This window comes from Lagenorhynchus albirostris, chromosome 19, assembly GCF_949774975.1.
Source record: "Lagenorhynchus albirostris chromosome 19, mLagAlb1.1, whole genome shotgun sequence".
Classification (NCBI taxonomy): Eukaryota; Metazoa; Chordata; class Mammalia; order Artiodactyla; family Delphinidae; genus Lagenorhynchus; species Lagenorhynchus albirostris.
Genome location: NC_083113.1, coordinates 31187862 through 31201464, shown reverse-complemented (window position 1 = coordinate 31201464; position 13603 = coordinate 31187862). Strand labels below are relative to the sequence as shown.

General features: G+C 47.2%; 1 protein-coding gene across 1 annotated transcript in view; it reads right to left on the bottom strand.

Annotated features, from left to right (window-relative positions):
• Positions 1 to 534: 534 nt before the first annotated feature.
• The window catches only part of IRX5 (iroquois homeobox 5), a 21585-nt gene continuing 8516 nt past the window's right edge, over positions 535 to 13603 (bottom strand). Inside the window, exon 4 of the mRNA XM_060130477.1 lies at positions 535 to 752. Within this exon, the coding sequence (XP_059986460.1) occupies positions 688 to 752 (65 nt within the window). The 3' untranslated portion in view covers positions 535 to 687. The remainder of the gene's footprint in view (positions 753 to 13603) is intronic.

The window sequence follows — 13603 nt, the reverse complement described above, 5'->3', positions numbered from 1 at the left end:
AAGAATTTAGTCATTGCCAGACTTCCACCCCAGCAGCAGAATCTTGTACATTAGCTTTATTAACTGATAAACTCTAGAAATTCCATATTAACAATGAAGGCCAATGTATGTAATTTTTAATTGTCAATTTTTTTTTCAATCTTGGCAGAGTATTGTTACGACTACCATAGCACAAACTTCAGGATCTTGTTAATTTTCCTGAGAAAATGGGCATTCTTGGAGAAGGTTCCATTCGGGAACTCAGAGCCCTGTGAGTCCAGTAATTTGCCTCCTGCCAAGGCCAGTGCTGGGGAGGTCGACTGACTGACAGCTGTAATTGATGGACACTGGCGATGATGCCAGGGGCACAGCGTTGTGGGGCAGGCTGGTGATCTCCTGCCAATGTCCACTTGAATATCACTGGGAAGGCAGGAGATGACCAATCATCGATGCCTTTTAATAGTCTGTTGACAGAAGGTAAGATAAGAAATAGAGTTATGTAAGAAAGACTGCTGGGCAGAGCAGAGCAGCAACGGGAGAGGGAGGGAAAAGGAGAGGAAGAAAGAGAAGGAGGACGAGTTCGAAGAGGATTCTACGTATATTATTTAGGATAGGCTAAGTTATGCTGTTATAACAAATGACCCCAAATCTCAACGGCTTAAAACAACAAAGGTTTATTTCTTGCTCACAGTGCGTATCCATCGAGGGTCAGCAGGGGTCTCTGTTCCATACTGTCCTCAGTCTGGGACCCAGGCTGATAGAGCCACCACCATCTGGAACAGCATTATGGGAAGGAAAGAGAGAGAGTGGTGAATCGCGCACGACTTGTAAAGAGCCCACCCGGAAGTGATGCCTATCACTTCTACTCCCATTTCATTGACAAAGGAAGGCATATGCCCTGCCTTGCTCAGGATCAGTGGAGAAGTACAATTCTCCCACATGCCCAGAATGAGAAAAACTGGAAAGCTTGTGAATAGCCTTAATATCTACCTCTCAGAGGATCCAAGATTCTAGATCTGGAAAGAATCTGCACTAGTTGGAACCATTTGGGTTGCAAATATAGAAAATGAAACTCAAACTACTTTAAACGAAGAACATTTATTGACTCACAAAACTAAAAATTCAGTGGTAGGTCTGTCTGTCTTCAGGCAAAACTTAATCCAAGGGATCAAATTCTCTAAGATCTGGTCTCTTTCCATCTCTCAGCTCTGTTCCCTTCCATGTAGGCTTTGTTCTCAGGTCTTCATAGTCCCAGAGTTCAAGTTCGATGGGAAAAGAGAGCCTGTACCTCTCTTCAATTTTAATGAAAATCTGAGGCCTCAATCTCTCTGGACCACATTGAGTCATGTGCATATTTCTGAACCAGTCACTGAACCCAAAAGGATGGAATGTCAGGCAGCCCTAAATCATACGTCTAGCCCTAGAATCAAAATTGAATTAACTTCATCAAAAGCATTTAGACCGGGCTTCCCTGGTGGCACAGTAGTTGGGAGTCCTCCTGCCAATGCAGGGAACACGGGTTTGAGCCCTGGTCTGCGAATATCCCACATGCCGCAGAGCAACTCAGCCCGTGTGCCACAACTACTGAGCCTGCGCTCTAGAGCCTGTGAGCCACAACTACTGAAGCCCGCGCACCTAGAGCCCGTGCTCCGCGACAAGAGGAGCCACTGCAATGAGAAGCCCGCGCACCGCAATGAAAAGCAGCCCCCGCTCGACGCCAACTAGAGCAAGCCCGCGCACAGCAACGAAGACCCAACACTGCCAAAAATAAATAAATAAAATAAAAATTTTAAAAAGCTTTTAGACACAGGGGAGGGGAGAGATGGTTCCCAAGGGAAATTCAGAATGCTGGACTAGAATAAGTATCCAAAAATATACACAAATAAAATAACACATATCCACTATAGGATGTAGAGATGCTCTGACCCAGTGGCTTTCCAAGTATTGTTTTGTGGATGGGAAGAGTAGGATGGAGTTCCTGCACTCTCCAATCTCCCTTTCAATTAGAGCAATTGTGCTTTGTTATACATTAACATTCCACGTAAGATTTTTTTGGAATTAAAAAAGGGGGATCCTCTGCTTTTAAAAAAAACAAGGGGATTAAGCAACCCTGCTGTTTGATCCCACCTGCTCATTTTACAAAAGTAGAGATTGAGATTCAGAAAGATTAGTAGATTTCTCTTCACGTCTCATTGGCCAGAATTAGTCACATGGCCTCCTACCTGTAAGGGAGGCTGGGAAAGTGAGCATCTGGCAAGGAGAATGGAATGATCACAACTGGCCTAGAGATAAACGGTCCATCCCCTAGGGCTGGGCACATTGCCACCCCACACAAAGGTGGGGTTCCTTTAGGAAAAGAGAAGGAAGGAAATGGCTCTCAAGGAGCTGTCAGCTGTGGTGGTATGAGTCTGATCTCATTGAAAGTTCCTTAAGGCTAGGACTGGGCCTTGTGCCTCTGTTTATTCCTCCACTGGTCTATGAAATGTGCCTGCAATGATCTCCTTTAATCCTCACAGCAATCCTGTGAGGCAGTGAATCACACACTGACTGTTAAAACTGTCCAGCTAGAATGGACTTTTATTATTATGATTGTGCCCAATTTTACAGAAAGAGAAACCGAACTTCAGAGATGAATTAATTACCCAAGGTCACACAACTAGTAAATGTTGTTTGTTCCTTACTTGACACCTTTAGCACTGAAGGAGGAGGGAACTTTACCCACAGATCTTTAACCATGTAGGGGTTGACTGTAGAAAGGTGGGGGGCAGACAGTGAGAACTGGGGCATGACAGAGGGAACAACAGCATGTGCAAAGGCCCAGAGGCAAAATAGTGTATATGAATGGCAAACAGGTTTGCCATTTGCAGATTTAGAACCTAATGTTTAAAGGAACATTATACTTAGGAGTTCAAGTCTTGTATGAGGGCAATAGAGAGCCGATAGATATTTCAGGCAGAAGAATTATATCATCACATATGCAGTCTATCTTCAGTGGGGAAAATCAACTTCAGGAAACAGGACTAGAGCTGGAAGGCCATTGAGGGGGTGAGAGATGACAGTGGCCTGCATTACAAAGTTGGTGATGGTAACGAAGTGTAGGTTCAGGGGGAAAAAATCGAGGACATTGAATCCACCAAGTCTGAATCCAGATTTCGTAACCAGAGGTGACGATCTGGAGAAAATGGAAAAAGCCAAGACTGAGTCCCAGGTTTCTAGATGGTGGTGCCGTTGGCTAAGCTGGGGTAGGTGGAAGGTGAGTGTGGAGGGCAGGAACCCAGGCAGCCTGGCTCCCAAGGCTGCACTCCTCGTCACAATTCAGTCTGAATCCCCGACACTTAACACGCAGTAGGAAAATGTGAGGACTCAGGACCGGGCCAGGGGTATTAAGGGAAACCTGATGGAAGTGAGGAAACCTCCCTCATCGGGTGTGGGTACAAGTCCTCACACAGCCAGTTCCTCACCCTGCAAAGAACACCGGGCGCAAGTGAGTGCCCCTTGCCAGGAGCAGGTAGTGAGCCCCTCCCTCATCCTGCCTCAGAGCCACCATCTTTGCTCCTCCCCTGCACCCATCTGGGCCCTCAGATTCATCTTAGACTGACTGCGGTCTATTCTGGGCACCCCAGACTACGCCTTAGGGTGCCCAAGATAGATTCTATAGAATCTGGTATGCACTTGATTCGTTTCTCCACCTGTAGCCTCAGAGAATCATCTGGGTGCTCTCACACCTGTTACCCTGAAGCTCAGACTCTGTGCCTGGTACAGCACTGAGGGAAGGAGTACCAAAATTAATGATTTTGACACTTGTTAAATTCATCCTAAAACTTGTGTGGAAGAATAAATGCCCCCAAATAGCCAAGTCAAAGAGTTCTGAACAAGAAAAGCAAAAAGTAAGGACTGCTCTGTCGTATTGTAAGACACATTGCAAAGTCATAGTCAGATAAACAGTATGGGGTTCCAGACTGGAACCTGAGCCTGGGAGAGTGCAGAACCAGATCTGTGTGTTTCTGGAAATGTACATGCAAAGATGAAGGGCCAGGTCGAAGCTCACAGAAGCATGTACTTTTTGGAATCACCTTGTTTCCAATCCTGTACATGGATGCTAATATGTGAACAAAGAACATACTGGCTTTGCAGGTGGTCCTGGAACGAATGACTTCTAAAGCACTCCACAGACAGGCTCACCCTCTAACCAAAAACCGGGACACAGATAGCATCATCATTACTTCACTCTGGTGGAACTGAGGCTCTGAGAGGTTAAGCCACTTGCCCAAGGTCACACAGCTGGCATGTGACAGAGATGGGATGCAAACCCCGCTTTCCCTGACCCTAGAGCCCGTGCGCTCTGCTGTCTCTCCCTCAGCAGCAGCCCCATGTGGAGAGGAAGCAGTGTGAGCTGGAGCCATTGTGAAAGCCCTAGAAGCTGCTAGAAGCACTTGAACTCAATCTCTGAAGGGCAAGTGGATTTAGACAGGTGACTGGGATGATGGCTCTGAGGCAGGGGACCCAGCTTGGGGAAGAGGGCTTGGAAAGTGACTGTTGAGCCAGTGTGACCAGAGCACAAGATACCCAGGAAGGGTCTAGGGAGACGGGGTCACCTGGGAGAATGGGGTCAGACTGATGAAGAGCTTCAGATGACTTAGAGAGGAATCCGTTGGAGTATAGTTTTGATTTTGTCACTCTCCCGCTCTACAACCTTCTGTAGCTCCTTTGGCTACTGTCTCCTGGCTAGTAAGGTAAGAGTATGTAGATGGAAAGATGGGGGAGAGCCTGGAGACAGAGAAACCAGTTAGGAGGCTGATGTCACAGTCCAAGAGGAAGGGGCCAAGGGCCTGGAGGGGATGGGAGAGAGGAAGAGCAGGCACTTTGGGACAGGGTTTTGTGAGATGCACGCCAACCCCTCCCCCTCCCCCCGCCCCTGGCCCTCATCACATTGAGGATCACTGCTTCTCTGTAGCATCAGATAACATTCCAAGGTCAGCAAATGGCAGGTACCTTATTCTACTCACAGTAGAATTGAGCTGTGAATAGCCAGAGAAACAACTGCTGCCTAAAACTGCAAAGAACAGCCAGCAACTCCCTCCTGGCTCCATCTAGGCACAGAAGATGAGAGTCAGACATTCCTAGGTTCACATGTCACTTTGACGCTTACTCAGGCAAGTAAACCTTTCAGCACCTCAGTTTCTTCACCTGTAAAACAGAGATAGTGATAGTACGTACTCCATAGGTTTGATGAGGCATTACTGAGCTCATGTACATACAATCTTCAGTAGAATAACTGGTATACACTAAGAGTTCAATAAGGTAGCTATTATTATCAATAACAAAATCATTGTTTAGGTAATATGTTAACTGTTAACTGTACTATGCGATTGTTATGCAGCTTTTAGCAAAGGAATTGGTGTTGGAGTTCTCAAACGTCACTTATTTTATCACCAAGGTGGCGACATGGGCCTTATGACTAAGAAATGTCAGAAGATGAAGCAAATTCCATTCAATTCAATTCAGGAAGTTGTGAATTGTCAGTCCTCATTATAAACTGTTAGAGAGATAGATGGACAGATAGTAAATCATGAAAGCTAACCATATTTCCCTATTTGAAGTCCTGATTGCTATTTAAAAGAAAAGGAAAGAAAAGCCTATTATATCTCCCTCCAAAAGCCCCTGCTTCTGTGACAGAAGTCCATCGTTTCACCTCTAAGAGTTTTCATTATTCAGCAGTTTTGAGAATGAGTGATTGATGTAATTAAAGTTATTGGTAAAGAAAGACTCAGTTACCACGGAACAGATGAGTCAGCAGAAAGTTTAAGTAATGAAATAATGTTCCAAGGAGTGATTCTTAAAATAAGATTTTTTTTTCACTCTAGACATCTTAACCATTGCTGATCAGCAAAAAGATGTGAAGTAGTTAAGAAATGGAGAAAACACGCTACACAATTTTAGAAATTCTCAGATGAAATCATTTGCAATCATATGAAACCATATTTATTGAGTAATAATGGTAAGCACTCACATTTCTTGAGAGTCCACCATGTGCTTCGGTGCACTTTGCATCCATTATCTCATTTAATCCTCACCCTGTGAGGTAGGTACTGTATTATCCCTGTTTTATGGATGCTGAATTTCAGAGAGGTTAAGGAACTTTCCCAGGGTTGCACAGCTGGCAGAGGGCACAGATAGGAACAGAATCCAAGAAGTCTGGCACCCAATAGAGTCCACCTTTTCCAACACCACAGGTGCTGGGTCTCTCTGTTTAGATTTCTTAGTCATCTAATCTGGTTCATTAATATACCCAAGATAGTAGAGGGCAGTCAGGATTTGAATTCACATCTGTCTGACCCCAGAGCTGTTTCAAAATTCATTTCTATGGGAAAAATCCAAGTACACTGGCTTGGAATCCATGTCTTTGTTTTCATTTCCATCAACATGTATTGAATACCCAGGACGCTCCAGGCTTTGGGCTCTACTTTGGTGCTACAAAGATGGCTGGGGCAGGGAGACCTTCAGGAGGTATGTGATGGTCAGTATGACAGACGATGAAGTTCAGACCAGTGCAGTAGGTGGGGGAGACGGTTGAACAAAATCCCTCAGAAGGATCTATGGGACTTGGGGAGTGGATGCATATGAAGCATTGGGGAAAGGAAACGGTTGGCATGTTTCTGAAGTCCTTCCACTGGGTCACTGGATGAAGGAAGGCAAGAGAAGCCAATCTGGGGTTGGGGTGAGGCTAGGAATGGGAAGGAGGTGACTATAGCTTGGAACATTTTTTTTCATCTGTCATTTTATCTGGCTTTATTCTTTTATATATATATATTTCTTTTTATTATTTTTAGTTTTTATTGAAGTATAGTTGATATACAATATTATATAAGTTACAGGTGTACAATATAGTGATTCAAAAATTTTAAAGGTTATTCTCTACTTATAGTTATTATAAAATATTGGCTATATTCCCTGTGTTGTACAATATATCCTTGTAGTTTTGTTTTGTTTGTTTGTTTGTTTTTTTTGCCGTACGCGGGCCTCTCACTGTTGTGGCCTCTCCCATTGCGGAGCACAGGCTCCGGACACGCAGGCTCAGCAGCCATGGCTCAGGGGCCCAGCCGCTCCGCGGCATGTGGGATCTTCCCGGACCGGGGCATGAACCCGCGTCCCCTGCATCGGCAGGCGGACTCTCAACCACTGCACCACCAGGGAAGCTCCTTGTAGCTTATTTTATACCTAATAGTTTGTACCTCTTAATCCTCTACCCCTATTTTGCCCTTCCCCCATCTGCTCCCCACTGGTAACCACCAGTTTGTTCTCTATATCTGTGAGTCTGCGTCTTTTTTGTTATATTCACTACTTTGTTGTATTTTTTAGATTCCACATATAAGTGGTATCAGACAGTATTTGTCTTTCTCTGTCTGACTTATTTCACTTAGCATAATACCCCCCAAGTCCATTCATGTTGTCACAAATGGCAAAATTTCATTTTTTTAACAGCTGAGTAGTATTCCACTGTATATATATATATATACCACATAGAAATTAAGGAAACAATCCCATTTACCATCATGTCAAAAAGAATAAAATACCTAGGAATAAACCTAGTTTGGGACATTTTGAATTTGAGTTGCTTGTGGTCCTTCCGGCTGGAGATAGACTTCAGGTAGTGGATAGGTGGCCTGGAGAAGAGGTGAGAGTGCTGGCTGGATGTAGGCCAGGTGTGCTGCAACACCACTGAGGGGCATGGCAGGCCTTCCAGGGCAGGTGAGGGAGGGCCTACCCAATAAACAAGCTATGCTAAAGGTCCCCACCCAGGGAGAAAAGAAAAGAGAGGAGAAAGGAGCAAGGTCCCCACCCAGGGAGAAAAGAAAAGAGAAGAGAAAGGAGCAAGCAAGCAAAGAGGAGAAAGTGTGTGTGTGTGTGTGTGTGTGTGTGTGTGTGTGTGTACAGGGGTGTTAACTTTGAGTGATATTACAGCCGGGAACCTAACAACACCCTACTTGTTAGCACTAAACAAAGTTCCCATGTGTCTCTGTGGCCAGCTTCAGAAAGGAGGGGAGAGGGATGGGAACCTCCCATTGTAAGTATCTGGAAAAAGGGGCACTGATAGGGCAGGAACCTCTCAAAGGGAAATGCATCCACCTCCTCAAGCCCACCCACCCCTTCTCCAAATTTTGCTCAGAGCTGGAGGCTCCAACCCTCTCTTCTTCCCCTGCAGAAGAAATGGAGAAGGACCAGAGCCCTTTGTGGCGTCAAAGAGCATACTGGGTTGTGGGTCTTGGCCTCTTACCCCCAAAGAGTGACCCACAGATAGGAAAAAAGAGATTCAGGCCTTGCAGAACCAGTGGAATGGAAGGAACAAAAGTTTACAAGGTTTGTACGAATTCTCCCATCTCGGTCCTGCTTCCCCAGAAGCTCACCCAGAGATGAGGATTACAGTGCAAGGAATTCATTAAGAAAAAGGCGTAGGGGGAGCAGGGTGGGGATAGTGGGCAGCCACCCCTGGCTGCTCTGTCACCAACAAGCTGTGTGATCTGGAGCAAACTGCTTTACCTCTCAGGGCCTCAATTTCCATATCTGTAAAATAAGCAGTTACTATTTTTTAAAGTGTGGGAAGCACATCTCTGGGGGGACACAGGATGACTTTAGGTGTGGGTGAAAAGATGCTCACGTGACCTACATAATCATTGGCAAAGCAGAAGGGATGGGGTTGCAGTAACCTCTAGAACAACCAGAGACCCTGAGAGACACCAGTTGCCTTCAAAGCCCAGGAGGCAAAGAACTTCACTTAATTAACTGGCTTCTTAATAATTGTCTTCCACTGATGGCGAGTGATACTCGTTTTTCAGTGACTGTAGCGGTACAAACATTCCTTTCAATATAAGTAAATGGTAACAAAATTCAAAGGAAATTATTCTGTAAATAGTAGTTTCAATAATCGTAGGCTATGACAAGGACTGGGAGGGCAGGGCTCAAATGAGTAAGTTTTGGGGAACACGGAGCAAGGACCCTTTCCTTGCAATTTCGAGTCCCACAGAGCCTTCTCAGACATTCCTCAGACATTTTCTAGGACCTGTCAGGCACTTACCAGATTAAAAGAAAAAAATTAAAAAGAAAAAAGAAAGTAAGAAAGAAAAAAATGTCTGGAGAGAGGGGAAAAAAAAACTCCACCAACCAAAATAAACCAGGCCAAGGATTTTTCTATCACATTCTTCATGAGCACAAAGAGGTGGTGTTTATTCCAAAAACACCCTTTTCTCCAAGTTGCCACTCATCCACTCTTTTATGTGATCCAGGAAAATCAGTCCTCAACTACCCATGAACATCTCTGCATGTATGAGTATTTAGCAAAAGAGCCGCCTATTACAAATAGTAGGCAAATGAAATCAACCAACCAACCAACCAACCAACAAACAAAAAACCTTGTGGCTTGGACCTTAAAAAAAAAAGTCTCAGCAATGACAACCGTGTGGTAAGTCTGATGTCAAACTCTGTTAGCTGGGAAGGTGTCTGGGATGTTCTGGAACTGTGAGGGTATTTGGAATCTAGGGCTAACAGATGTCTCACTCTGCTTGAAAGACATTGAGATGCTATTCCTAAGGGCCTGTGGGTTCCCTTGGGGACAAAGCCACTGATAGATTTTATAGAAAAAATCCCCAAGCAGACGACCATATATATGACACAAGGAGTCAAGAAAAGGATTGAGGTGGGGAAAAAAAAGCAAAAAACAGTCAAGGTGAGGCACTGAAAAAAGAAAAAAAGAAAGAAATACAAAATACATGCATGAAAGACCTATGATTGGAGTCCTTGTCCCCAATTCAAATCTGTTTGCTGGGAGCTGCTCTGTAAAATGATGGGCAAAGGAACATTCGTTTTTGCTGCATTATGCGAGATCGTTGTGGGCAGGCAGGCAGTCACTTCCAACAGGAGAAATGAGCAAATCTTTTCAGATGGTCATCTGTACTTCACACACACAGTCCTGAGGGGGCAGCCTGTCCTCCAGCAGCTTTGGAGGAGGGCTAAGATATTTCCCGGCCCTGCCTAAAAATATCTCCCTTGACAGCTTGTCACAGTGTCTGAGACTCCACCACTCTAAATTCATTCCTCTCTGTTAAGGCATTTTGTTTCCAGGAGTTCTCCGTTAAAACACAGATATCCGTGAGATCTTAGCTTCGCTGAGACAGAAGGAGAGCACAGCCTAGGAGTTAGGAGACCCGGGTTTCTGATTCGGTGCTGCCTATAAACTCACTGTGTGAGCTTGGGCAAGTCATTTCATTTCCTGAACCTCAGTTTCTCCACTGATAAAAAAAAAAGAAAAAGAAAAAGGGAAAGGAATAAAAGGCAGAAATAAAAGGGGAGATGGGGTTAGAAAGGTCTGAGATCTCTGGTCTCAGGCGGCAGGATCTGTTCACTTCAGGGTTTGGCCTGGCCACTGGATGACCAGCATGTCCACGAGAGCAACTCCTTTGGGCCAAAGGGCTTGGGGATCAGGTCAATGAGTATCTTACTTCCCCCTTCTCCAGAAAAAAAAAAAAAAATCCCTGCTCCTCCCTTACCACTGGACATCTCAGCAAATGGCAACCCCATGCCTCTGGGTTTTCAGGCTCAAATTCTTGGAGGCATCTAGAACTCCACTCCTCTTATTCCCAACATCTAATCCATCAACAAAGCCTGTTGACACTACCTTCAGCCCAGACCTGATTGCTTCTCCTCACTTCCCCGGCTACCGTGCTGGACCAAGACCGCATTCCATTACCCCCCCCAAATTCTCCATCACCCTCTTAACTGGTCCCTGCCTCTACTCTTGTCCTCCCAGAGTCTCAGCTCCTCATATAGGGGGATGCCTTTCAAACATAAATTTGATCCTGTCTCTCCCTTCAAAACCCTCCCTGCCTTCCTCTCCCTCTCTCTCTCCCTCTCTCTCTGTCACATCATAAAATCCACAGATCTCACCAGGACCCATGAGGCCCCATATAACCTGAACCTGGCTTTGCCTTGATCTAATCTCCTTCCATAAAAGTCTTCTTGGTGTTGCTCAAACCTGCTCCCACCTCAAGATCTTTGCACCTGCTATGCCTTCTTCCCAGAACTCTCTCCCCTGGGATACCTGCCTGGCCTATTCCCTAACTTCTTTCAGGTCTCTGCTCAAATGCCCCCTCCTAGGGGATGCTTCCCAGACTGTCCTCACTCCAAGAGCACACTCCCGTCCATGTCCTTGCCCTACTTAATTTTTTTCCTAACACTCATCACCTGGAGATTGTGATAAGCCATTATCACACTTATTTGTTTGCTTTCTGCCCACCCCTCTAAAATGTAAGCTCCAGGAGGGCAGGGACTTTGCTCTGTTCTTTGCTCTATCATCAGCACCTAGAACAAGGAATCTGGCATATTATAGATGCTCAATTATGTATGTGGCAGGAAGGGAAAAAATAGTCTAAGTGGAGCTGCACTAACATGGAGGCCAACCAAGCCTCTTACTGGAGAGGTCAATGCCAAGGGCTTCCCTGTGCTCTGCTTCAGCAGGGCAGGATGTCCCAGGGAGGCAAAGGTAGAGCCAGGTGTTGAGAGATCTGGGTGGGGCAGTGTGCAGGGTACAAGGTAGGCAGGGGAGGTAAAGACTCCAAGCTGAGTTTATAAGTTCGTGGGCTGCAGGGTTTTGATTGAGGCTAGAGGAAGTGGCTAAAAGGACTTGGGGACACATTCCAAAAGACAGGAGCCTGCAGAAAAAGGGTGGGTTATACATAAATGAGAGGAGGTCTGAACTGTCCTGTGAACTAACTTGAACTTCAATTCTGCCCCCATGCAGGGGATCCCAAGGCAGGTCCGGTCAGCTCCCCAAAGCTCAGCTGTGATCAGAGCTGCCTTCCCAGGCTCCCCAGTGTCCCCCTCCAATCAAGCCCCAGAGAGTGATGTATAGCCAGAGGAGGCAGGGAAAGGGAAGAGTGCTAAAGAACAACAGCCATTCTGGCAGGATTCTCCCCAAGTCAGAACCCAAAGCCTCAGTCTTCCACCCTCTCCCCTCTCCCCCAGGCCTTGGCTAGCATCTCCAGCGAAGTGAAGTGCTAAGAGAGCATGACCCTAATAACTGTATTGAAGGATGACTATCTGCCACCCACTAGAATCCTCACAAAACAGGGGTGGAGGCTTCCCTGGTGGTGCAGTGGTTGAGAGTCCGCCTGCCGAAGCAGAGGACATGGGTTCGTGCCCCGGTCTGGGAAGATCCCACATGCCGCGGAGCGGCTGGGCTCGTGAGCCGTGGTCGCTGAGCCTGCGCGTCCGGAGCCTGTGCTCCACAGTGGGAGAGGCCACAACAGTGAGAGGCCCACGTACAGCAAAAAAAAAAAAAAGAAAAGAAAACAGGGGTGGTACAGGCCCATTCTACAGAGGAGGCCATTGAAGTTCAGAGAGCTTATTTGATCTGCCCAAGGACCCACAGCTTAGTAAATTGCAGAGGGAGGTAGGATTGAGCCGCCAAGGCCCGAGGACCCAACCAGTACACTGTAACGCTTCTGGACAATAGCCTACATCTCCATCTTCACACTGCCTGGGGTGCCCTGGTCACACTCAAGGCCTGGCTTCTAGGACGCTGGAGAGGTGCTGTCCACCTCTGGGCCTGCAGCCACTGGAGTCCTGGCCTCCCCCCACCTCCACCCCCGCCTGAGCCGCTGGACCGCAGGGGGCGATGGCGGCATGGCTGGAACCTGTGCCCCAAATCTGAGGCTGGTCAGCAGAAAGCGGCTAAGGTCAAGGAAAGCCCCCAGGGCCAGGGCTGGGTGCAAGAGAAAACCGTTGCAGGCGCTGAACCCCCGGAGGCCGAACCCCAGCTGTGCTGAGCGCCGCTGCCAGGCCGCCCCGTGTGGACCCGAGCTCTCCAGCCGTTGTTTGATGAGCAGCGGCCAATAAATTCATTAATCATCATTTTATGCCTCATCAAACCCCCTCCAAGCCCCTCCATGGGAGTTACACAAATTAGCCCCTGAAAAGACAGTAATTTCAGTTTAGCGAGGTAAGTGCTTTCTGATGGGCTCCGCGCACAGAGCTCTCCTGACAAGCCAATTCATCAGCGAGTTGGGGATGGGACGCGGCCGGCCCGCCCTGACCAGCCGGGCCTCACCAGTCCCAGCCCTGCCCAGCCTAGCCTCTGGGGTCTACCTGGCAAGGGTCTCCGCCTAGGGCGCCCCCTTTCCCAGGCTCCTTTGCACCCATCCTCCGCAGTCTGTCTCAGCTGGCCTCTTGCCTTCACCCACCCAGACCTCCTCCACCCTCCTAAACGGAAGAAAAACTTTGCCGGAAAAACCAAGGCCCAAACTTGGGGAACGAATTTGTCGAGGATGGCGGAGACCGACGCACTGGTGCTGAAGTTCTGAACTCCCGCCCAGTGGAGCTGGGAGTCAGGTAGTCCTTTCTCCTCCTACAGTCTGGATGTCCGGGTTCTGCGACCCTTTGAAACTATTGAAGGATTGTGTGCATTGCGGGCATACATTGGGGGAGGGGAGGTTATCCACGCCAGTCCTGAAAGAAATCCCAGAATCCAAAAGAGGGCCAACTGGGAACAGAGAAGGGTGGTCCTTCCATCTAAGGGGCGACTCCATGGGACCCTGGTGGCCGGGGGTCGGGGTGGAGGTGGGGGACGCCCCTG